At 43.7% G+C, this 27,087-nt stretch overlaps 1 protein-coding gene across 4 annotated transcripts in view; it reads left to right on the top strand.

Moving 5' to 3' along the window:
- LOC129821804 (cell surface glycoprotein MUC18-like) overlaps window positions 1-27,087 on the top strand; it is a 47,945-nt gene that overhangs the window by 17,542 nt on the left and 3,316 nt on the right. For 2 of the 4 annotated variants that reach the window (XM_055879468.1, XM_055879470.1), the window contains exons 2-16: window positions 13,884-14,011; window positions 14,390-14,621; window positions 14,768-14,838; window positions 15,091-15,178; window positions 15,360-15,539; window positions 15,862-15,989; window positions 16,191-16,326; window positions 16,690-16,805; window positions 23,017-23,158; window positions 23,236-23,366; window positions 23,712-23,850; window positions 24,096-24,131; window positions 25,265-25,354; window positions 26,418-26,544; window positions 26,953-27,058. In XM_055879468.1, coding sequence (XP_055735443.1) covers window positions 13,884-14,011; window positions 14,390-14,621; window positions 14,768-14,838; window positions 15,091-15,178; window positions 15,360-15,539; window positions 15,862-15,989; window positions 16,191-16,326; window positions 16,690-16,805; window positions 23,017-23,158; window positions 23,236-23,366; window positions 23,712-23,850; window positions 24,096-24,131; window positions 25,265-25,354; window positions 26,418-26,544; window positions 26,953-27,058 — 1,850 coding nt within the window. The remainder of the gene's footprint in view (window positions 1-13,883; window positions 14,012-14,389; window positions 14,622-14,767; window positions 14,839-15,090; window positions 15,179-15,359; window positions 15,540-15,861; window positions 15,990-16,190; window positions 16,327-16,689; window positions 16,806-23,016; window positions 23,159-23,235; window positions 23,367-23,711; window positions 23,851-24,095; window positions 24,132-25,264; window positions 25,355-26,417; window positions 26,545-26,952; window positions 27,059-27,087) is intronic. The other 2 variants (XM_055879469.1, XM_055879471.1) reach the window with 2 other exon arrangements.

The raw sequence follows: 27,087 nt of genomic DNA, 5'->3' as shown, positions 1-27,087 counted from the left end.
TGACAAGGTCCTCATATTTGCATCTTTGGGAATGCCTCTGAGAGAGACCTACTCTCTTAAGGATTTTAAGACCTCTAGGTAACAAGGGAAACTAGTGGTACAAGAATGCAGTTCTGTGTTGGGTTGACACGGTCTTGAACTTTGTTGCCCTCTCAGGAGGTTACTCCACCGCTTGCCATCCAGTATATTTCTCCTGTTGAAGGATTACCCCTAAATGTAAGAATCTAGGCTACAGCACCACTCTGTGCTAACTCTCAATGCCAAGTCCAGTGCCAACTCTCTCCTAGTCTAGAGCCAGACAGGCCAAACAAACCCAGCCATGTTGTTCCTAGGTTCTCACGAACACTGGCACGGCACTAAAGTAGGGGGTCTATTTATGACGCTTAGGGGGTCAACGCATTGTACAGTGTCTACCGTATCGTGTAAGCAAACACACATGATATGGTATTGTTATTCTTAGAGGTGACAGAGATGTCATTGAACTGTCATTATGAACAATGAGTGGAGTATATGAGTATGTATGGAAACATATACCAAGGTGGCTTAGCAGTTCAGACGTATTTTTCCGTGTTGTCGTGTCGTGTCCATGTCGTGTCCTGTATATATATATATATTTACACCTTTTCTTCACATATCTTTTATTTATTTTATTATCCAAGAACTCAACTACAAAAGCTTTCCTGCAACCCGCTTCACCAATTACAATAAGTACTATTTACCTCAATCTGAAATCCATCGTGGAAGATAGCCAGGGGCTAATTCAGAAGCTAGCCTGAAAGCTAATCCAGAAGCTACTCCGATAGCTAGCCAGAAGCTAATCTGTAGCTGCCCCGAAATTAGCCGGTTTGCTGGCTAGCGTTGGTGTTTCAGCTGCCCACGTTTTGCGGTCATCAGCTATTCCTCTAGCTCGATAATCTACCGGCACTTTTGTGCAACGCGACTCGGACCGGAGCATTCCGGGACTTTTTTTCTCTCAGTTTCCCCGGATTCCAACCGCAGCCTCTGGACACTTGCACCTTGATTTCGCAGCTAGCTAGCTGCATACCGTGTGACTATTGGCTTACGTCGACCCCGGAGCTAACTCAAATCATGCTGGAGCTAGCCAGCTGAGGAGTTCCATCACCATCCGGACCCGTTTCTTTGTTGCTGCTGCAGATACGGAACCCCACCGGGCCTTCACGACTGACTGCCGACGTTATCTGCCCGAGGGATTTATCCAACCGGCACCTCCGTCCCGGCGTTACCTGAACGCTCATCTGAGGCCCGCTAATCGTTAGCTGTCTTATCGGCTGCTATCTGAACAAAACCCCACTACACGGAACCTACCGACGGAAACGCACGAGGTATCTACAAACAGACCTCCATCCTATGCTGCTACCGATAGCCATATGCCCGACCAGCTTTCTGGATCGCCACGACCCCAACCAACCTCTACTCACTGGACCCTTATTTATCACTCGATTAAGCTTGCCTCTCCTTAATGTAAATATGCCTTGTCCATTGCTGTTCTGGTTAGTGTTTATTGGCTTATTTCACTGTAGAGATTCTAGCCCTGCTCTCTATACCATATCCAACCCTGCAGTTCCACCACCCACATATGCGATGACATCACCTGGTTTCAATGATGTTTCTAGAGACAAGATCTCTCTCATCATCACTCAATACCTAGGTTTACCTCCACTGTATTCACATCCTACCATACCTTTGTCTGTACATTATTCCTTTAAACTATTTTATCGCCCCCAGAAACTTCCTTTTACTCTCTGCTCTGGTAGCTCTAGGCGACCAATTCTCATAGCTTTTAGCCGTACCATTATCCTACTTCTCCTCTGTTCCTCTGGTGATGTAGAGGTGAATCCAGGCCCTGCAGTACCTGGCTCCACTCCTATTCCCCAGGCGCTCTCTTTTGATGACTTCTGTAACCGTAATAGCCTTGGCTTCATGCATGTTAACATTAGGAGCCTCCTCCCTAAGTTTGTTTTGTTCACTGCTTTAGCACACTCTACCAACCCGGATGTTTTAGCCGTGTCTGAATCCTGGCTTAGAAAGACCACCAAAAATTCAGACATTTTTATCCCCAATTACAATATTTTCAGACAAGATAGAACGGCCAAAGGGGGCGGTGTTGCAATCTACTGCAAAGACTGCCTGCAGAGTTCTGTTATACTATCCAGGTCTGTTCCCAAACAATTTGAACTTCTACTTTTAAAAATCCACCTCTCTAAAAACAAGTCTCTCACCGTTGCCGCCTGCTATAGACCACCCTCTGCCCCCAGCTGTGCTCTGGACACTATATGTGAACTGATTGCCCCCCATCTATCTTCAGAGCTCGTGCTGCTAGGCGACCTAAATTTGAACATGCTCAACACCCCAGCCACCCTACAATCTAAGCTTGATGCCCTCAATCTCACACAAATTATTAATGAACCTACCAGGTACCACCCCAATTCCGTAAACACGGGTACCCTCATAGATATCATCCTAACAAACTTGCCCTCCAAATACACCTCTGCTGTTTTCAACCAAGATCTTAGCGATCACTGCCTCATTGCCTGCATCCGTAATGGGTCAGCGGTCAAACGACCTCCACTCATCACTGTCAAACGCTCCCTGAAACACTTCAGCGAGCAGGCCTTCCTAATTGACCTGGCCGGGGTATCCTGGAAGGATATTGATCTCATCCCGTCAGTAGAGGATGCCTGGTCATTTTTTAAAAATGCCTTCCTCACCATCTTGAATAAGCATGCCCCATTCAAGAAATTTAGAACCAGGAACAGATATAGCCCTTGGTTCTCTCCTGACCTGACTGCCCTTAACCTGTCTAGGATCAGCGTGGCGCTAGCGGCACACCCCCCCCCCCCCCACTGAAAAACCAGTGCCGCGAAATTCAAAAAAAATATTTTTTTAAAATATTTAACTTTCACACATTAAAGTCCAATACAGCTAATGAAAGACACAGATCTTATGAATCCAGTCAACATTTCCGATTTTTAAAATGTTTTACAGGGAAGACACAATATGTAAAGATGTACATCTATTACCTAAAAACACATTAGCATATTCCACCATCTTTTATTTGTCCACCAACACCAGTAGCCATCACCAATTCGGCTAAACTAAGATATTTATAGCCCCTAACCAACAAAAAAACTCATTAGATGACAGTCTGATAACATATTTATGGTATGGGATAGGTTTTGTTAGAAAAAAGTGCATATTTCAGGTATATGGCATAGTTTACAATTGCACCCACCATCACAAATGGACTAGAATAATTACAATGAGCAACGTGTTTACCTAACTACTAATCATCAAACATTTCGTAAAAATACACAGCATACACGAATCGAAAGACACAGATCCTGTGAATACAGACAATATTTCAGATTTTCTAAGTGTCTTACAGCGAAAACACAATAAATCGTTATATTAGCTTAGCACATAGCAATTAGCAGCCCAGCATTGATTCTAGCCAAAGTGAGCGATAAAAGTCAACATCGCCAAAAGATATTAATTTTTTCACTAACCTTCTCAGAATTCTTCCGATGACACTCCTGTAACATCACATTACAACATGCATATACAGTTTGATCGAAAATGTTTATATTTAGCCACCAAAATCATGGTTAGACAATGTGAAATGTAACTCAGCTGGTCAGAATTTGTCCTTGCGCCACTTAGACAGTGATCTACCCTTATACATAAATACTCATAAACGTGACTAAAAAATATAGGGTGGACAGGGATTGATAGACAATTTAATTCTTAATACAATTGCGTTATTACATTTTTTAATTTATCCTTACTTTTCAATACAGTTTGCGCCAAGCGAAGCTACGTCAAAAAACATGGCGTCCTAAGCCACTAAAATGTTTCGACAGAAACACGATTTATCATAATAAAAATGTCCTACCTTGAGCTGTTCTTCCATCAGTATCTTGGGCAAAGGATCCTTTCTTGGGAGAAATCGTCTTTTGGTGGAAAGCTGTCCTCTTGCCATGTGGAAATGTCAACTACGTTCGGGATGAACTGAAAAGCGTTCCCAACTTTTCACATCGTTGCAAAAATAAATGTCCCAAAATCGCACTAAACGGATATAAATTGCTATAAAACGCTTTAAATTAACTACTTTGTGATGTTTGTAACTCCTATAACGAGTGAAAAGATGACCGGAGAAATATAACAGGCTAAACTAATGCTTGGAACAGGAGAGGGTCGGTGTCTTCCACGCGCGTTACGCAGCAAGAAAAGACTTGCTAGCTAAAGGTTTTTTTCATTTGTAGTGCCTGTGAACGAGCAATCGAGCCCGTTGGAATCGTCATCACGTAAAGGCATCCAGGGGAAGACGTAAGAAGTGTCCGTATAGTCATAGCAACGACAGTGCCCGTTTAAATGACTTCAGAAAAGTGGCCAACGTTTCTCAAATCTGACTCCATGTCAGGGAAATTGCTGTAGAATGGGCTCTGTTCCACTTAGAGACAAAATTTCAACTCCTATAGAAACTATAGACTGTTTTCTATCCAATAATAATAATAATATGCATATTGTACGATCAAGGATTTTGTGGGAAGCCGTTTAAAAAATTAGCCACATTAGCATAAATAGTCTAAACAGCGCCCCCATCCCCAACAGGTTAACCAACAGAAAAACATCCTATGGCGTTCTGCATTAGCATCGAACAGCCCCCGTGATATGCAACTTTTCAGGGAAGCCAGAAACCAATATACACAGGCAGTTAGAACAGCCAAGGCTAGCTTTTTCAAGCAGAAATTTGCTTCCTGCAACACAAATTCAAAAAAGTTCTGGGACACCGTAAAGTCCATGGAGAATAAGAACACCTCCTCCCAGCTTCCAACCGCCCTGAAGATAGGAAACACTGTCACCACCGACAAATCCACTATAATTGAGAATTTCAATAAGCATTTTTCTACGGCTGGCCATGCTTTCCACCAGGCTACCCCTACCCGGGACAACAGCACTGCCCTCCCCTCTGCTACTCGCCCAAGCCTTCCCCATTTCTCTTTCTCCCAAATACAGTCAGCTGATGTTCTTAATGAGCTGCAAAATCTGGACCCTTACAAATCAGCCGGGCTAGATTATCTGGACCCTTTCTTTCTAAAACTATCTGCTGAAATTGTTGCCACCCCTATTACTAGCCTCTTCAACCTCTCTTTCGTGTCGTCTGAGATCCCCAAAGATTGGAAAGCAGCTGCGGTTATCCCCCTCTTCAAAGGGGGGGACACCCTTGACCCTAACTGCTACAGACCTATATCTATCCTACCCTGCCTTTCTAAGGTCTTCGAAAGCCAAGTCAACAAACAGATTACCGACCATTTCGAATCACACCACACCTTCTCCGCTATGCAATCTGGTTTCAGAGCTGGTCATGGGTGCACCTCAGCCACGCTCAAGGTCATAAACGATATCGTAACCGCCATCGATAGGAAACAATACTGTGCAGCCGTATTCATTGACCTGGCCAAGGCTTTTGACTCTGTCAATCACCACATCCTCATTGGCAGACTCGACAGCCTTGGTTTCTCTAATGATTGCCTCGCCTGGTTCACCAACTACTTCTCTGATAGAGTTCAGTGTGTCAAATCGGAGGGTCTGTTGTCCGGGCCTCTGGCAGTCTCTATGGGGGTGCCACAGGGTTCAATTCTTGGACCGACTCTCTTCTCTGTTTACATCAATGATGTCGCTCTTGCTGCTGGTGATTCTCTGATCCACCTCTACGCAGACGACACTATTCTGTATACTTCTGGCCCTTCTTTTGACACTGTGTTAACAACCCTCCAGGCGAGCTTCAATGCCATACAACTCTCCTTCCGTGGCCTCCAACTGCTCTTAAATACAAGTAAAACCAAATGCATGCTCTTCAACCGATCGCTGCCTGCTCCTGCCCGCCTGTCCAACATCACTACTTTGGACGGCTCTGACTTAGAATATGTGGACAACTACAAATACCTAGGTGTCTGGTTAGACTGTAAACTCTCCTTCCAGACCCACATCAAACATCTCCAATCCAAAGTCAAATCTAGAATTGGCTTCCTATTCCGCAACAAAGCATCCTTTACTCATGCTGCCAAACATACCCTTGTAAAACTGACCATCCTACCAATCCTCGACTTCGGTGATGTCATTTACAAAATAGCCTCCAAAACCCTACTCAATAAATTGGATGCAGTCTATCACAGTGCCATCTGTTTTGTCACCAAAGCCCCATATACTACCCACCACTGCGACCTGTACACTCTCGTTGGCTGGCCCTCGCTTCATACTCGTCGCCAAACCCATTGGTTCCAGGTCATCTACAAGACCCTGCTAGGTAAAGTCCCCCCTTATCTCAGCTCGCTGGTCACCATAGCAGCACCTACCCGTAGCACGCGCTCCAGCAGGTATATCTCTCTAGTCACCCCCAAAACCAATTCTTCCTTTGGACGCCTCTCCTTCCAGTTCTCTGCTGCCAATGACTGGAACGAACTACAAAAATCTCTGAAACTGGAAACACCTATCTCCCTCACTAGCTTTAAGCACCAGCTGTCAGAGCAGCTCATAGATTACTGCACCTGTACATAACCCATCTACAATTTAGCCCAAACAACTACCTCTTTACCTACTGTATTTATTAATTAATTTATTTTGCTCCTTTGCACCCCATTATTTCTGTCTCTACTTTGCACTTTCTTCCAATGCAAACCAACCATTCCAGTGTTTTTTTAGTTTTTATTTTACTTGCTGTGTTGTACTCACTTCGCCTCCATGGCCTTTTTATATTTTTATTTATTTATACATATATCTGTTTGCCTTCACCTCCCTTATCTCACCTCACTTGCTCACATTGTATATAGACTTATTTTTTTATTTTTTCACTGTATTATTGACTATATGTTTGTTTTTACTCCATGTGTAACTATGTGTTGTTGTATGTGTCGAACTGCTTTGCTTTATCTTGGCCAGGTCGCAATTGTAAATGAGAACGTGTTCTCAATTTGCCTACCTGGTTAAATAAAGGTTAAATAAAATAAATAAATAAATAAATAAATAAATAAATACAGTGCATTCGGAAAGTATATAGCTTCCGTCCGAATATCATAAGGTGAATGCACCAATTTGTAAGTCGCTCTGGATAAGAGCGTCTGCTAAATGACTTAAATGTAAATGTAAATGTATTCAGACCCCTTCACTTTTCCACATTCTGTTATGTTACAGCCTTATTCTAAAAATGGATTAAATAAATAAAAATCCTCATCAATCGACACACAATACCCCATAATGACAAAGCAAAATCATTTTTTTTAGAAATGATTTAAATATATTTTTTAAAATGCCTTATTTGCTTAAGTATTCAGACCCTTTGCTATGAGACTCGAAATTGAGCTTAGGTGCATCCTGTTTCTGTTTAAGGCTGTAAAGTAACAAAATGTGGACAAAGTGAAGGGGTCTGAAAACTTTCCAAATGCACTGTATCGTGCAGTGATCAAATTCTATAACAAACATCTATGGGGAAAATGATGAGAAAGCATGGAATAGCTGCTTTCTGTCCTCCTGGTTCCTAAACCGTACTGTTTTTTTTTCTTTTTAGCTTTGTGAAATTTCAGTTTATCGAAGACCATGGTAAAGTCCACTATAAATAAAGAATGGATTTATTTTTAGTGGGGAGAATCCACAGCTTATATCTAAATATTATAAAGAATATTTAGATGTAGCCCTAGTCTTGTTTAGAATAGATTCATCTAGCGTGCCAGACTTTACAGCTACACAGAGACACACTCACCTGACTGGAAGATCAATCAGAGTAGATGAAATACATTGTAGGCATTATAAATAAAACAGAATTGTGGTACTATATGCAGTTTATATGAAGAGTTTTCAAATACAAATGATTCTCTTCACAACTGCCTCGAGAGAGTAATACTCAATCACTTATTGAAACATAAACAGACGTAAAGTAATGGGAAGAATGACTCTCCAATGGATGTGCAGAAAGATTCCTTACCGTGTATATATGTACTATAATGTGGTGTGTGTAGATGTGTGTCGATCTCAAATGCTGTAAATCTGGCAGGTTGCCTTTAACGTGTGTAGTCTGTTTACTGGTGGAATCATGTCTTCAGGTCAAGTTCACGGGCCCCCAGAGCATAAACTTGCTTAAGTTGAATGTTTCACGTTCGATTGGTAAGGTGAAGCTTTATTTAGGGATGGAGGGTGGTTGTTTGGGGAGTCTCAGTGTAACAGTATAGCTTCCGTCCCTCTCGCCCGGACCCGGGCGCGAACCAGGGACCCTCTGCACACATCAACCAGTCACTCATGAAGCATCGTTACCCTTCGCGCCACAAAAGCCGCGGACCTTGCAGAGCAAGGGGAACAACTACTTCTAGGTCTCAGGGCGAGTGACGTCACCGATTGACACACTATTAGCGCGCACCACCGCTAACTAGCTAGCCATTTCACATCGGCCACATCAGCGCAGATCTGAATCCACCGCCACACCCCCCTCCTCACAGGGATTTGTACCACTCCAATGGCCCCCCAAGACAGATGATAGGGATGAGCAGTCTTGTCAGATGACAGGTCTCTCAGTTAGGAAATCACAAGGACATCCTCCATAATAATTGATTTAAAATCAGCATTAACCTCAGTGGCAACATGAATTGAATCCCAAAGATGACTGCTGAGACTCTGATGGTATGTAATTAACAATGCAGGTCTTTGGCTAGTGTGGTTGAAACCCAGATATCCTGTCAAGGTCCAATGCTAGTTGAAAGGTGAGACCTTGAAGCGGATTAGATGGGGAGATACAGTATATGAAGAGATAAGAGGTGGTGTGAGTGCCCCATACCTGCTCCCCTAAAGCCAGGCTAGCTAGACAGACAGACAGAGGGAGGGAGGCGGGTAGGGCTGTCTCTCCATGCATACCTTTGAGTCAAACACATTCCAGGCTTTGAAAAGCCAGTGCTGTGTCTCATCAACCTGTCTGTGGCTTCTGCTTTTTTGCACTTGCAGGTTAGGGGAAGAAAAAAAAAGAAAGCTTTATAGTATGTGAAATCTCGAAAATATTACTCCGAATGCATGATCTAGTGCGTGATTGCGTTGACTCCCGCCATAGTTCATTTAAGTACAGCGCGTCAATTATCAGCTGTTGTCAAACACGTGACTTGGAAAAGACGAGTGAACGCCGAAATGAGTATGCCGTTTGTACGTAGTACGCTAGAATGGGTATTCGGACATGACCGTGCGCACGAGCGTGCGTGCGTATTGTTTGTGGGGATGTGTGGGTGCTTGCATATGCGTATGTGGGTGCTTTCGTGTGTGTGTGTGCTTTCGTGTGTGTTTGAGTGTGTATGTGTAGAGCAGCTGGTGGGCCGATTGGGTTCAGCTGGGCCAGAGAGAGAGAGAGAGAAAGAGGGGAACATTGTCATGGTGTACACATTAAACGCACAACAAATAATACAACAATGAATACAAGTCCCATGATGGTAGTGACTACCCATTACTGCTTATTACTTATTAACCCTCATTTATTCACTTTACTTTATTAAACATTTCAGTTGTTGTGTATCTTTGTTTTATGTTTTATTTTAATTATCCGTTATTTTACCAGGTAAGTTGACTGAGAACACGTTCTCATTTACAGCAACGACCTGGGGAATAGTTACAGGGGAGAGGAGGGGGATGAATGAGCCAATTGTAAACTGGGGATTCTTAGGTTTGATGACTATTGTTTCATTCCAAGTCATCATCTCATCTCTATAGAGCTGATGCCTATGCTGTCTGACAAAATCACACCCAAAAAATATATATACACAGACCGACAAATGATGCGCAATTGATTATGGTCATTGTAGTTAATTGCCACGTTTTATGCGCTAAACTATGTAGAATATTGGCATGTTGGAAACTACAACTCCGGACTATGTTTGGATGTGATTTATCTCTAGAGAAACTGTACGATGTGCGCATTGCGGTTACAGAAAAAACCCGAGCCAACTGGAATTCAAATAATTGAACTTATGTCATCAACTAGTTGTTTAAAAACCGAGAAATAACCTACATTTCAGATAATCGCTCAGCACTAGGTGTTTGCAGGCAGGAGTTACGTCTACAAATACATCAAAGTCCGGTGTGCAGATATGCAAAATATTTGATATAATATGGCCTGAAAAAGAGGGCTCCGCCTTTACATGTCTTTGAAAGCAGTAACAATAATGAAGAGTTAACCTGAAAATGCTTGTTTCTGTTACCTGGTGTAATTATGCCACGCTTTGTTGGCAAGCCCACTGATCTCACATGATCTCACATGGACAGCTGGAACACTTCCGGTTCCTCACTTGAACTATCAACAGTGACTCCATTGCTAATGCACCGTAATGACAACTCTTTTAATCTCTCGTCTTCTGTCAGAGAGCATGTCAACACCTAGAAATGATCCGAGTTGTCAGCCCGCTCCAGACGTGTCTGAAGACTCGTTTGTCGTAATTAGACTCAATTATGATGTTCAAGGTGGTTGATTCTTAGGTATGCACTGCCTCCAGCTAAAGACTGACTGCAGTGAACAATGCTGTGTTTGAAGCCCCGTTTTTTTCACTGAAACCTTTTTTAAGACATTCTTAATGTGTCCAGTCTAGTCTACTAGGTAATCGCATTTAAAAAACATGCAAAGCATTTCATGTCATAATGATGAAAGGATGTTTTCAACTGCTGGTATCAAGCATTTTGTTTATTTGCAAAATAATACTGTACCATGTGGTAATTATATTCAATGTTAGGTAAGATAATGCCTAATACCATGGGAGAAAGGTCTTGGTAACACCTTACAGTAAGTAGGCTGCATTCATAAAGCCTTAATGAGGGCTACATAATGTTTGAACGTATCTCTTCTGCACGTGAAGGTACTCACCTCACTTGTGCACAGTGTGAACAAGGGGCACAGCTCCTCTCACATTCTGGCCTCCCGACCATCAATAACTCGTTATACAGTACCAGGCAAAGGTTTGGCAACACCTACTCATTCAAGGGTTTTTCTTTATTTTTTACTATTTTCTACATTGTAGAATAATAGTGAAGACATCAAAATTATGAAATAAAACATATGTAGTAACCAAAAAAATGTTAAGCAAATCTAAATATTTTTTATATTGGGATTCTTCAAAGTAGCCACCCTTAGCCTTGATGACAGCTTTGCACACTTTTTGCATTCTTTCAACCAGCTTCACCTGGAATGCTTTTCCAAAAGTCTTGAAGGAGTTCCCACATATGCTGAGCACTTGTTGGCTGCTTTTCTTTCACTCTGTGGTCCAAATCATCCCAAACCATCTCAATTGGGTTGAGGTCGGGTGATTGTGGAGGCCAGGTCATCTGATACAGCACTCCATCATTCTCCTTCTTAGTCAAATAACCCTTACACTGGAGGTGTGTTGGGTCATTGTCCTGTTGAAAAACAAATGATAGTCCCAATAAGCGCAAACCAAATGGGATGGCGTATCGCTGCAGAATGCTATGGTAGCCATGCTGGTTAAGTGTGCCTGAATGATAAATAAATCACAGACAGTGTCACCAGCAAAGCACGCCCACACCATCACACTTCCTCCTCCATGCTTCAGGGTGGGAACCACACATGCGGAGATCAAAAATCTCAAATTTGGACTCATCAGACCAAAGGACAGATTTCCACCGGTCTGAGGTCCATTGCTCGTGTTTCTTGGCCCAAGCACGTCTCTTCTGCTTGTTTGTGTCCTTTAGGAGTGGTTTCTTTGCAGCAATTCGACCATGAAGGCCTGATTCACACAGTCTCCTCTGAACAGTTGATGTTGAGATGTGTCTGTTACTTGAACTCTGTGAAGCTTTTATTTGGGCTGCAATTTCTGAGGCTGGTAACTCTAATGAACTTATCCCCTGTAGCGGAGGTAACTCTGGGTCCTCCTTTCCTGTGGCGTTCTTCATGAGAGCCAGTTTAATCATAGTGCTTGGTGGTTTTTGCTACTGCACTTGAAGAAACTTTCAAAGTTCTTGACATTTTCCGCATTGACTGACCTTCATGTCTTAAAGTAATGATGGACTGTCATTTCTCTTTGCTTTTTTTTTAGCTGTTCTTGACATAATATGGACATGGTCTTTTACCAAATAGGGCGATATTCTGTATACCACCTCGACCTTGTCACAACACAACTGATTGGCTCAAACGCATTAAGAAGGAAAGAAATTCCACAAATTAACTTTTATCAAGGCACAGCTGTTAATTGAAATGCATTCCAGCTGACTACCTCATGAAGCTGGTTGAGAGAATTCCAAGAGTGTGCAAAGCTGTCAAGGCAAAGGGTGGCTACTTTGAAGAATCTCAAATATCAAATATATTTTGATTTGATTAACACGTTTTTTAGGTTACTACATGATTCCATATGTGTTATTTCATAGTTTTGATGTCTTCACAATTATTCTACAGTGTAGATAAATAAAATAAATAAAAACCCTGGAATGAGTAGGAGTGTCCAAACTTTTGAATGGTACTGTAGATCTTGTAAATACGGAGGCCAATGTGTTGCCCCCCCCGCGCCTTAATATAAAATGAGTACCAGCACCTATTTCAGTCCAAGTCAAGCACTGGACACACACAAGCCTGTTCAGAGTGAGTCAGCATTGGCCTGTTGTTACGTTGCTAATGCACAGGAAATGTTTTTTGTGGGGATACCTAATTGAATCACTGTAATAAGACAACATCCTTCTTCCTCCATTAGCCTCTGGTGTGTGTGTGATGTGGGTTTACTGCTGGTGCATGACATGGCGGAGAGATAATAACCTGGCTGTCACTGTGTTGTTGAGGTCAAACGTGCTCAGTGAGTATTAATGTGCCCTCCGTGTGAACGGTCTCACTTGTTCAAGTGAAAAGGAAGACATGCACACGTACATACAGTACATACAGTACATACGTACATACAGTACATGTACGTAGACCATGCATCCAATGACACACTGTCCCCCCCCCCCCCCCCCCCCCCCCCACACACACACACGGTGTCCACATCAACAAACCACACGTGATTGAGTTGCCACCTTTCTTAACTCTTAACTCACAGCATGCTACTGAAAGTGGCTAATTAACGCTGGATCTGGGCAGAAAAGTCTATAGGCACAGCAGGGGGTCATTGCCAACCTAGAGGCTATAGGAAGGAGTCTGCTTTCATATTGTGTGTAAAGTGCACAATGGCCCTTCTGGCCTGTGTGTCGTCCTAGACACGCTTGGAGGGAAAAACCACTCATTCCTCTGTGAGAGAGCCGAACACTGGCTCACTATGCTGTTTGTAAATTGAGTCTTTCTTCCCTCCTAAACGGTGACACACTGGAATGCAGAACATTAATATGGACATGGGTGGGCTTCCAGAATTCCTGTCATTGCTTCTTTTTTCTTTGACCATCATGAGCTTTTTGTTGCTTTTTTTCAGGCCAGGCAGATGTGTGTGTGATTGTGCAATGGTTGTCTGTGTATGTGTGTGTGTGTGTGTGTGTGTATGTGTGTGTGTGTGTGTGTGTGTGTGTGTGTGTGTGTGTGTGTGTGTGTGTGTGTGTGTGTGTGTGTGTGTGTGTGTGTGTGTGTGTGTGTGTGTGTGTGTGTGTGTTAATGGTGAAATAGCAATGTCCGTGTGTGATATTGCAACAACAAAGAAGTTACTGCAAACAACAAACACCGTTTGTCCATTGATAGAAGACGGTGGTGGGGCGGCCATCGGTGCTGTTTCCCCCTACTGCGGATTCCATCTTTAATGTTGGTACAGAAATACAAACTGTCACATCATCGTGAAAAGGGTCTTTAAACGTGACTGATTCTGCACACTCTGCCTGCTGTAAATGATCTCAAACATGTGGCTTGTTTCTCTGTGTCTCTACAGCAGCCTGGGCCACGGTGCAGGTGAACATGGAGGACAGAGTGGAGGTGTTTCTGGGGGACACGGCCCAGATCACATGCATGTTCACGGTCTCAGACAGCCCCGACAACGTCATTATCCAGTGGTACATGGTGAGTAGTCCCACACACAAACACATGAACATGGACACACGCGCACACACACGCACATTAGCCTGGTTGCAAAATCTGTTAGTGCTTTAGCTAACTCTGTTAGCAGCTGGCTAAAGGACCAACAGATCTGACAACCAGGCTAACATATCCCTTCCATCTCAGATCCATGTTTCACAAATGAACACATGCTCTCTTAGCTCTCTGGGCTGATTCCTAACCTACATCTGTACATTTATACATCAGCTAACATTGATGTAAATGGGAGATTTACATGGGCACAAATATTTACTTTACACCCATGGATCTCAAGGATTCATCCCTCTGTCTCTGCCCTGTTTTCCAATTGACTTTGACAATGATCTTCGACTTGGATCGTAGATCACAAAGACCAATGTCCGCTTGAGGATCTACTACGGAAACAGCACCATGCAGGTAGTCGACCGGGGCGGGCAGTTCACAGACAAGATCAGTGTGAACGGGATGGGGAATAGCAGCGAGGTGGTGCTGACCATCAGGGACGTGAAGCTGGAGGATGAGCTAGAGTTCATCTGCCAGGTCAACGAGATGTCAGTCGGTAGCGAAGAGGGACGCACTATGCTCAGGGTGTTCGGTAAGAGTGTGATGCACCCATTCCTAGGGCCAGTTTCCTGGACCCAGATTTAGCCTAGTCCTGGACTAAAAAGCATGTGGCATGCTTATAAAGCTTCAGTATTCTAGCTACTGCTCTCTATTTGATGTCATCCATTGTTCCTCTAGCGTCACCTGATCGTCCAATCATCACAGGGGAGGAATCTGGGATCTCTGTCAGCAATGAGAACCCATCAAAGGTAAAAACAAACAAACAAAAACCACATTGTTAGTGATTGACAGGGAGGACTTCAGGTTATAGCATGGGGATAAGGTAAGGGCTTGTAACTTTTGAGGGCTTGTAACACTGACATTTAGCGAAATGCAAAGTATGCCGGTTTTATTGTAAAAAAAACAAAAAAAACATTGAGCTTTTTATCCCCGAAATCGAGCACATGGTTTTCAGGAGAAAAGGGTTTACACTGACCGTGTAACGTCATTTTTCTCCACAGATGGGGAGCTGTGAGGCTAGGAACGGCTACCCCAGGCCCAACATCACTTGGTACCGTGACCAGAGCTCACTGCAGAACACGCCAGGCGGTGAGTACTACTAAGGCTTGGACCACGGTGTCCATAGACACATTAGTATCTACGCTATGTGAAACAGAGTTGATAATAACAGCTGTCAATTCCACATCAACACACATCAACATGTGCAAGCAGCTACACTTCTACAGTAACTCATGTTCTCTGTTTTCCATATGTGCTGCATGTCTCACAGAGGTCAGTGTGGTGACCCTGGTCACCAAGGAGTCCAGTGGTCTGTACACTGTCCAGAGTGACCTTCACCTGAACGTGGTCAAGGAAGACAAGGATTCGTTCTTCTACTGCGAAGTCAGCTACCTCGTCCCTGGTGGAACCAAGATGACTGAAACCAACAAGATCAACATTACTGTCTACTGTGAGTCTACTGTGCACCCTCTTAATGTGTCCCCCCTCATATGGAGACAGTAGAAAACTATGTACAGTGCCATCTCAAATCGTGTTCAGTCTCAACGAGAAGCATGAATCATAAATACAAGTAACTATGCTACAGTGCAACGTTTTTATTTTCTGACTGTTTGTGCTGTCGCCACGTGTTTCTGTCTAGTTTCTCTTGTCCTGTACTTTACGTGGCCATACTTGCCACTTTCCAGGTCATATTTGTCAACGAGAATTAGAATCTTGTTGACTTGCCTGGAAAAATTAAGGAGTTCAATCAAATGGATGTAAAATCTCTTCAGATCCAACCACTTCTCTTGATGTGTGGGTGGAGTCACCAAAGGGGCGTGTCAAAGAAGGAGACACAGTTGAGGTTCATTGCCGTGCCAACGGGAATCCTCAACCACCCTTTACATTCATGCACAATATGGTAAGAAACCCTTGCCTATCTCCTAGTCCCATATAAAAATGTTAAATAAAATGTGTCCTGTGTCTCCAACTATAAACAGAACCATATACATTTATGCATGTGTTTACTGTAAGTGGGGGGGGGGGGGGGGGGGGGGGTGCATGTCTTTGTTCATACACAACACTGTTGATGTATGTTATAAATGCCACTGTCTCTCTTTAGGAGGAGCTGAAATCTGAGCCGAACGTATTGGTCCTGAAAGACGTGACGCGGCAAAGCAACGGCAACATCACGTGTACAGCACTGGACCTGGACACGTACGAGGAAACCCTAGGGCAAACAGAGCTCTTCGTCGACTGTGAGTGAGACATTACTCTGGTGCAACTGTCCTGTACTTCCCGGACATTTCTGGGACGTTAGTCATTGTTAGTAGCACCAGGAGTTGTGACATGACCGGGAAAAACTTAGGGCCCTTTTTGTGGTCTTATTAGTAGTACCAGGAATTATTCCCTGGCTCCGGAAAAACTCCTGGCCTAATTATTGCAGTAGTAGTGAAATGTAGTGTAATGTAGTGCACTGGTCCTCAAACTGTGGGTCGCGAATGTGAAACTGAATGTGAACAATGTATACCATTGGCCTTTCGATCTGGTTACTAACATTGGCCTACTGTATATATAGCAGTGTAGCAGTGTTCATAACATTGGATGTTGTGTGTCCATAGATCTGGACCCGGCTGTGTTGATTCCCAAAGACACCCATGTCATGGCCCAGGGAGAGGAGCTGATGGTCACATGCAACGCTCTATCCTCTCTGCCCACACACACTGTATGGTTCAAGGTAAATTACAGTAGCCCACTGAGTCAAACGCTATACTCCTACACAGTTATATTAGACTATGTTACTGTATATTTCATCTTCAGAGGCGATCGAGCTATGCTGATATTTAGTAGTTATTAGGATCCCCATACTCTTCCTAGGGTCAACACAGGATTAAATCAATTACCTTACAACAAAACACACCAACAGCCTACTTCTTCAATAAAACAGTACATCATACAATATATTATTACATTATTACTATCTTAATACAAATGTACAATATAAAATACACAATACCTCAACATTAAAATGTGTGTTTGTGTGTAGAGTGTGTTTTAGAGTTTGTGTGTGTGTGTATGTGGGATTTTACTGCTTGCTTGAGCTACTTGATGTGGAAGAGAGTTCCATGTAGTCATGGCTATATGTAGTACTGTGCGTTTCCCATAGTCTGTTCTGGACTTTGGGACTGTGAAGAGACCCCTGGTGGCATGTCTTGTGGGGAATGTATGGGTGTCAGAGCGGTGTATTAGCTACTTTCAACATGGCAATACCTCTCACAAAGACAAGTAGTGATGCAGTCAATTAGCCTATGTTCTTATTTGTGGCATTGACTATATAACTGTGCAGTAGTTAATCTGTGATAAAAACTAAGGCCTGTAGGACTTGTTTTGTTGATTGTGATGTCAAGAAATCAGACCAATGCTTTATCACGGACAGACCTTTCCCCATCTTAGCTACCGTTGCATCAATATGTTGTGACCATGTCAGTTTACAATCTAGGGTTACACCAAGCAGATCCTCAACTTGCTCAATTGCCACATTATTCATTACAATATTAGGTTTAGGCTAATGTTTGGTCACAAATACAAAGCTTTTAGTTTTTGATATATTTAGGATTAGCTTATTACTTGCCACCCATTCTAGAACTGACTGCAGCTCTTGGTTCAGTGTTGCAGTAATTTCACTTGCTGTGGTAGCTGATGTGTATAATGTTGAGTCATCAACATACATAGACACACAGGCTTTACTCAATACTGGTGGTAGGTCAAAAGACAGCTATCTAGACGTATACCAAACTCTATCTGGTTTATGATAGAGGGGCTTCCATTAAATAACTCCCACTGTGTTCTGTTAGATAGGTAACTCAATCCACGATATGGCAGAGAAAGGAAAGCCATGTTTTTTTCAGCAGAAGACAATGACCGATAATGTCTTACTAAACAGCTCCCACAACCCCCTGATATCTGTCTCAAGTATGTCATTCGAATCTTCCTGTGTCTTTCGAATCTCCCTGTGTCTTTCGGATCTCCCTGTGTCTTTCGAATCTCCCTGTGTCATTCGAATCTCTCTGTGTCTTTCGAATCTCACTGTGTCTTTCGAATCTCCCTGTGTCTTTCGAATCTCCCTGTGTCATTCGAATCTGCCTGTGTCTTTCGAATCTCCCTGTGTCTTTCGACTCTCCTAAAAGAGGTGTAGCTGTGCTTGATTGGCGCCGGAGGGGATGGCTGCCGTTTTACGGGCTCCTAACCAACTGTGCTATTTTGTTCATTTTCTCGCATGAATTGTAACTTGTTTTTTTAAACTTATTTTGTACATAATGTTGCTGCTACCGTCTCTTATGACCGAAAATAACTTCTGGACATCAGAAAAGTGATTACTCACCTCGAACTGGACAAAGATTTTTTCTTTAACGAGTCCGACGCGAAGGATGTACTGCTTTCTTGGGAACGGGCCCAAATTCCCGTCATTTGCGTGAAGAAAAGACAGAGAAAAAGGAGGCGGAGGTCGGTTTGCCTTCTGAGAATTTGAGTGAGTAAACCTCCACTACCATCCGTTCAATTGGCTAACGTGCAATCATAGGAAAACAAAACGGATGATATAAGATCAAGACTATCCTACCAACGGGACATTACAAACTGTAATATCTTATGTTTCACTGAGTTGTGGCTGAACGACGACACAGATAATATAGAGCTGGTGGGATTTTCCATGCATCGGCAGGACAGAGAAGCTACGTCTGGTAAGACGAGGGGCTGGGGTGTGTGTCTATTTGTCAATAGCAGCTGGTGCGCAATGTCTAATATCAAAGAAGTCTCAAGGTATTGCTCGCCTGAGGTAGAGTACCTTATGATAAGCTGTAGACCACACTATCTACCAAGAGAGTTCTCATCTATATGTTTTTTAACCGTCTATTTATCACCACAAACCGATACTGGCACTATGACTGCACTCAACCAGCTGTATAAGGCCATAAGCTAACAAGAAAATACTCATCCAGAAGCAGCACTCCTACTGGCTGGGGACTTTAATGTAGGCAAACTTAAATCCGTTTTACCTAATTTCTACCAGCATGTCACATGTGCAACCAGAGGGAAAAGAACTCTAGACCACCTTTACTCCACACACAGAGACACATACAAAGCTCTCCCTTACTCTCCATTTGGCAAATCTGACCACAATTCTATCCTCCTGATTCCTGTTTACAAGCAAAAACTAAAGCAGGAAGTACCAGGGACTTGCTCAACACGGAAGTGGTCAGATGACGCAGATGCTATGCTACAGGACAGTTTTGCTAGCACAGACTGGAATATGTTCCGTGCTTCATCCAATGGCATTGAGGAGTATACCACCTCAGTCATCGGCTTCATCAATAAGTGCATTGACGACGTCGCCCAACCGTGCCCGTACGTACATATCCCAACCAGAAGCCATGGATTACAGGCAACATCTGCATCGAGCTAAAGGCTAGAGCTGCCGCTTTCAAGGAGTGGGACACTAATTCGGACGCTTATAAGAAATCCCGCTACGAACCATCAAACAGGCAAAGAGTCAATACAGGATTAAGATTGAATCCTACTACACCGACTCTGACGCTCGTCAGATGTGGCAGGACTTGAAAACTATTACGGACTACAAAGGCAAATCCAGCTGCGACCTGCCCAGTGACGCGAGCGTACCAGACGATCTAAATGTCTTTTATGCTCGCTTCGAGGCAAGCAACACTGAAGCATGCAGGAGAGCACCAGCTGTTCCGGACGACTGTGTGATAACTCCCTTAGTAGCCGATGTCAGCAAGACCTTTAAACAGGTCAACAGTCACAAAGCCGCGGGGCCAGACCGATTACCAGGACATGTACTCAGCGCATGCGCGGACCAACTGGCAAGTTTCTTCACTGACATTTTCAACCTCTCCCTGACCGAGTTTGTAATGCCTACATGTTTCAAGCAGCACCATAGTCTCTGTGCCCAAGGAAGCGAAGGTAACCTGCCTAAATTATTACCGCCCTGTAGCACTCACGTCGGTAACCATGAAGTGCTTTGAAAGGCTGGTCATGGCTCACATCAACAGCATCATCCCGGATATCGTAGACCCACTCCAATTTGCATACCGCCCCAACAGATCCATAGATGACGCAATCTCAATTGCACTCCACACTGCCCTTTCCCACCTAGTCCCCTCCTGTACTCCCTGTTCACCCACGACTGCGTGGCCAAACACGACTCCAACACCATCATTAAGTTTGCTGACGACACAACAGTGGTAGGCCTGATTACCGACAACGATGAGACAGCCTATAGGGAGGAGGTCAGAGACCTGGCAGTGTGGTGCCAGGACAACAACCTCTCCCTCAATGTGCGCAAGACAAAAGAGCAGATCGTGTTGGGCCGAACAGGCCCCCATTAACATCAACGGGGCTGTTGTGGAGCGGGTCGAGAGTTTCAAGTTCCTTGGTGTCCACATCACCAACGAGCTACCATGGTCCAAACACACCAAGACAGCCGTGAAGAGGGCACGACAACACCTATTCCCCCCCAGGAGACTGAAATGATTTGGCATGGGTCCCCAGATCCTCAGAAAGTTCTACAGCTGCACCATCGAGAACATCCTGACCGGTTGCATCACCGCCTGGTATGGCAACTGCTCGGCATCTGACCATAAGGCGCTACAGAGGGTCGTGCGTACGGCCCAGTATATCACTGGGACCAAGCTTCCTGACATGAAGGACCTATATACCAGGCGGTGTCAGAGGAATGCCCCAAAAATTGTCATAGACTCCAGTCACCCAAGTCATAGACTGTTCTCTCTGCTACCGCACGGCGAGCGGTACCGGAGCACCAAGTCTAGGACCAAAGGCTCCATAACAGCTTCTACCCCCAAGCCATAAGACTGCTGAACATTTAATCAACTGGCCACCCGGACTATTTACAGTTGAAGTCGGAAGTTTACATACACTTAGGTTTTTTTTAATCTTGCAACCTTTCTTTACTAGTCCAACGCTCTAACCACTAGGCTACCTGCCGCCCCTGTTGGAGTCATTAAAACTAGTTTTTCAACCTCTCTACAATTTTTTTATTAACAAACTATAGTTTTGGCAAGTCGGTTAGGACATCTACTTTGTGCATGACAAATACTTTTTCCAACAATTGTTTACAGACAGATTATTTCACTTATCATTCACTGTATCACGATTCCAGTGGGTCAGAAGTTTACATACACTAAGTTGGCTGTGCCTTTAAACAGCTTGGAAAATTCCAGAAAATGATGTCATGGCTTTATAAGCTTCTGATAGTCCAATTGACATCATTTGAGTCAATTGGAGGTGTACCTGTGTATGTATTTCAAGGCCTACCTTTAAACTCAGTGCCTTTGCTTGACATCATGGGAAAATCAAAAGAAATCAGCCAAAACCTCAGAAAAGAAATTGTGGACCTCCACAAGTCTGGTTCATCCTTGGGAGCAATTTCCAAACGCCTGAAGGTACCACGTTCATCTGTACAAACAATAGTATGCAAGTATTAACACCATGGGACCACGCAGCCGTCATACCGCTCAGGAAGGAGACGCGTTCTGTCTCCTAGAGATTAACGTACTTTAGTGCGAAAAGTGCATATCAATCCCAGAACAACAGCAAAGGACCTTGTGAAGATGCTGGAGGAAACAGGTACAAAAGTATCTATATCCACAGTAAAACAAGTCCTATATCAACATAACCTGAAAGACTGCTCAGCAAGGAAGAAGCCACTGCTCCAAAACCGCCATAAAAAGCTAGACTACCATTTGCAACTGCACATTGGGACAAAGATCATACTTTTTGGAGAAAAGTCCTCTGGTCTGATGAAACAAAAATAGAACTGTTTGGCCATAATGACCATTGTTTTGTTTGGAGGAAAAAGGGGGATGCTTGCAATCCGAAGAACACCATCCCAACCGTGAAGCACGGGGTGGCAACATCATGTTGTGGGGGTGCTTTGCTGCAGGAGGGACTGGTGCAATTCACAAAATAGATGGCATCATGAGGCAGGAAAATGATGTGGATATATTGAAGATATCAGTAAGGAAGTTAAAGCTTGGTAGCAAATGGGTCTTCCAAATGAACAATGACCCCAAGCATACTTCCAAAGGTGTGGCAAATGGCTTAAGGACAACAAAGTCAAGGTATTGGAGTGGCCATCACAAAGCCCTGACCTCAATCCTATAGATAATCTGTGGGCAGAACTGAAAAAGTGTGTGCGAGCAAGGAGGACTACAAACCTGACTCAGTTACACAAGCTCTGTCAGGAGGAATGGGCCAAATTTCACCCAACTTATTGTGGGAAGCTTGTGGAAGGCTACCCGAAACATTTGACCCACGTGAAACAATTTAAAGGCAATGCTACCAAATACTAATTGCGAGTATGTAAACTTCTGACCTACTGGGAATGTGATGAAAGTAATAAAAGCTGAAATAAATCATTCTCTCTACTATTATTCTGACATTTCACATTCTTAAAATAAAGTGGTGATCCTAACTGACCTAAGACAGGACATTTTTACTCTGATTAAATGTCAGGAATTGTGAAAAACTGAGTTTAAATGTCTTTGGCTAAGGTCTATGTAAACTTCCGACTTCAATTGTACATTGACCCCCCCATTTGTTTTTACACTGCTGGTACTCGCTATTTTTTATATATGCATAGTCACGTTACCCCTACCTACATGTACAAATTACCTCGACTAACCCGTTCCCCCGCACATTGACTCGGTACCGGTACCCCCTGTATATAGCCTCGTTATTGTTATTTTATTGTGTTACTTTTTATTTTGATTTACTTCAGTTTATTTCTTGACCTAAATTGTTGGTTAAGGGCTTGTAAGTAATTATTTCATTGCGCATGTGACAAATAAAGTTTGATTTTATTTAGACGTGTCTGTGTGTGTGTGTGTGTGTGTGTGTGTGTGTGTGTCTAGAAAGGAAAAAAAGTTGCAGAGGGCCACACATTGACCCTGAAGGACGCTGTGTTTGACATGGCAGGGACGTACATGTGTGTGGTGAAGGTGCCTTCAGTGGAAGGACTGGAGACCACTGGTTCTTTACGTGTCTTCGTACAGGGTGAGCCCACAAACACAAACACACACACATATACATATACACACACACACAACTAACCCTCCTCCTCTCCCATGCAGGACGCCCAGAGATCAAGAAGTCAGCAGACCCAGTCCAGGAGGTGAGCCCAGAGAAGACCCAGAAGCTGAGCTGCCACGCTAGAGGATACCCAACCCCTGTTATCACCTGGAGCTCCTCTGACAAATCACAGGTAGACAGACAGACAGACCAGCAGGAAAAGAGGGCTTCTCTGGGTCAGCTCATACAGACAATGTTTGACTAGCTTTTGATCTATGTGTGCACAGATCTGTTCCAATCCTGGCTACCTGGGTCATTTCCTGTAACAATGTTAATAGACAAAGCAACTCACGTTCAACATTCCTTTCTTAACTGACATCTCTACATTTGTCAATAATGTTTATTGTTCGTCCCAAATGACAGTCTTTTCCCATTGTAGTGCACTACTTTTGACCCGGGGCCCATAGGATGACATTTGGGGGACACCCGCTGTTCTGTTTCTGGTCTTATCTGTGCTTTATTTCCCTGTTTGTGCTAGGTCCTGAAGTTGTCCCAAAGAGAGACAGAGGACGAGGTCCTCAGTGTGGTGAGCGTCAAGGTGACCTCTGACATCACAGCCTACTGCAACGCCTCCAACAAGCATGGCACAGTCTCCGTCTCCTTCAGCCTCAAAGCCAGTAAGTTTTGTCTGTCCACTTTCTTATTTGTCATATCGTGTATATTTTATGTCAACATGTCCGGTTTGACTGTTAAGAGAAAATCAACAGGCAGAATATACTAACGACCGAAGGATTTAATTCATGGCAACATAACAGAAAACTTGAACCTGAGCTTCAAATCATCTTTAGTAAAGCGTCTCTTAGTTTCCCTCAAACTCAGTGAGCTAACAGTAGTGTCACTCTCCCTTTTTGCCTGTTTTCAGTTGTCCAAACGACCTCGTCAGCTCTCAGTACTACAGGTAAGCGTACCACTCTTTTAGTAGATAACACTCACTGTCATCACTGCTGTGGCATTGGTTGAGTTCCACGTTGTCTTTATTGCGGTCGGGCTGCACCTTCCAGAAGATCACTATACTATATCCCATCAATGGGGTGTTTAACATTTGCCAAGCGTTGTGAGATCGGATCACCTGTGCAGCGTGAATGCAATGAAAATGACCGTGGTGTTGGAGCGGTCTATGGTCTAGTTTAGCTTTCTATGTGAGTCAGGCAGAATTCTTTTTAAATCAAAGAAAAAAACGCGACAGGTGCTTTTAGAAATGACCAAAATCTGAAATAAAACTCATAATTAAATGGTCTCATGGTCGAGAAACCTTTTATGGACTAGTTGGTGTGCGAGAGCTGTTTATTTTCCATATGTTGCTTCGTCATCTAATACGAACATATCCGGATCTGTTCTTTGATAACTATCATAATTAGATGTTCGATTAAATTAAATCTTTATGGCCCGGCTTCCCAGACACGGATAGATTAAGCCTTGTCCTGAGCTGGACTGAAAATCTATTTCATTGGAGATTCTGGGCTATCATTGAGCATGCTTTTTAGTCCAGGATTAGGCTAAATCTGGGTCCAGGAAACCAGCCATAGAACTCTTACTACGCTGTCATCCTATTTTGGCTATGTTCACTAACTGGCTGCGTATCGCCCTATTGCATAAAGATAGCCTATAGCTGTCTTGTTTGCACACAGATCAGGATCGAGGCTGAAACTGTAGCCGTGCACTGATGGTAAAGGGCCCTCAACACAGTCTCCTGACTCCCATTACCTCAGCGGACCGCTCACGTCATGCCAGGAAATCTTTGCCTACGTCCCTCTGAGGGAAAATCCTGTTTGTTGTTTTATTTGCAGACAAAATTGGATTAAATAGCCAGCGCTGCTGCTCATGGAAATGATTAGGACATTTTTGGGGGGAGTGCAGACTGCAGAGCATTTCCTGGTTCATGTCTCCTGCCTATCTGTGTTTGTAACACGGAGCTAAGTGATTAGGGCCATGCTAAGTAGACAAGGCGGTTGTTGCACAATGGTTAACAGTGTTAGGTTGCCATAGAGCTGCTGTATTATCATGATAACTGTGTCCATGTGGTTTGTCCAGTAACGACTCCATTAGTTCCAGTAACAGTGGTAGCTCCAGTGACAGTAACAACAGTAACCCCAGTAACTCCTCCGAAGAGAGTCAAGAAAGGTTTGTGACTTCTGGTACTGGGTGTTGATGCTGCCACCTACCTAACACGCTTAGAAGGCTGCCCTGCCCACCCCTCGCTCCACCCAGCTCACACTGCCTAGACTGAACACCCCCACCACCACCATCACCCTCCACAACCTGCACACTCTCACTTTCTCAACACAGGACCCTCGTTCTCTATGCAGGGGAGGGCTTTGTACTCACTACTCAGGAGGCAACACCTGTGACGTATGGAATAATTCATAATTGAATAGGATCTCTCTGTTTGTGACTTTGTAATACTGTATGAAAATGTACCGTATTTATCTATGTGGAGAGATACTTATAAATGATAAAGTGGAATATTATGAAATCTAGATTTTTTTTTTTTTTTTTTTATCATCATACATTGTTAGTTACAATGTTATCATTTGTATATTTTCTCTGTATGATGCTTCGTGAATCATCGAACACATAATCAGAAAAAACTAAGTTAAACTAGGCTGAAAAGTTCAATTTGCACATTGAGCATTTTGAGTACAACCCCCCTCCTGAGAGAATGGAGTGGTATCACCCATTCTCTCCCTTGATGGAAATGGATCCATTCATCTACATCTGCATTCTTCCTCCAGGGGAGGTCCATCCCCAAGTGCACCCATCCGCCTCTTTACCTTCCTTCACTCTTTCTCTCTCCCTTTGTCATGCTACCTCCTACTGTAGTTCTGGTTGGTATTCTCTGACAGAGAAACCAAGCAGCACAACTCTGGAAAGTGTTCCTTCAGACTGATCTTTAGTTCTCAATGAAGAACTTCTTCCATGATGAACAACCTGGTTCAGAGACTGTACACCTGTTCATCACCATCACCACCACCACCTGTTCATGCTGTTGTCTCTGAATGATGCACACGCACGCACGCACGCACGTACGCACGCACGCACGCACACACGCACACACGCACACACACACACACACACACACACACACACACACACACACACACACACAAGAGGACGATGTTATCATAAAGCAATTACCGGACAGGAAATGACCCGTGGTTCTGCCTCCTCTTCTTTGTCCCACAAGAGGGCAGCGGTGTGGTCATAGCTGTCATCATCATCTGTATTCTCCTGCTGGCTATCCTTGGCAGTGTGCTGTACTTCCTGTACAAGAAGGGCAAGCTCCCATGTGGGCGTTCGGGCAAGCAGGATCTGTAAGTGTGTTTTCCACATTTTTTTATTTATTTAAGGTTTGCAAAATTCCAGAAGCCTTCTCAAAATTCCCAGGAATCCTCCAATCAGGATTGCTGGAAGAGATGTGCATTTTGGAGAAAGTTTTTTTTTTATCAGAGCGCTTACTTTGTTGGATATGCCTCAGACGATATCTCTACAATAGCTCCTCATTTTTTTCCTCCATGATTTAACCTGATGTGTCATTATAGTTGCTATCAGATACCCTTTTCACACTATCGTGCTAACCCGAACCGTACTGTGCTGGCTGGGATAGTTTGTTGTCCTTTTTTAGTATCGCAACTATGGTGGAGGCAATAACAGGCCAGCTCGTAGTAGTGTGAAAAGGGTACTATATTGGTCATGCTGGTGATTACGAGCTGTCCTTCTAGTACCAAACCGAATAAGGGCGGCATAGTGGTGGAGATGAAGAGTGACAACACAGAGGAGGCCGTGCTTTTAAGTGTCAACGGAGACAAGAAACCTCCTAGTGACCAGGTAACTATGGACACTGGCTATTTTTTTAC

Source organism: Salvelinus fontinalis, chromosome 24 (assembly GCF_029448725.1).
Source record: "Salvelinus fontinalis isolate EN_2023a chromosome 24, ASM2944872v1, whole genome shotgun sequence".
Classification (NCBI taxonomy): domain Eukaryota; kingdom Metazoa; phylum Chordata; class Actinopteri; order Salmoniformes; family Salmonidae; genus Salvelinus; species Salvelinus fontinalis.
This window is presented reverse-complemented; position numbering and strand designations above follow the sequence as displayed.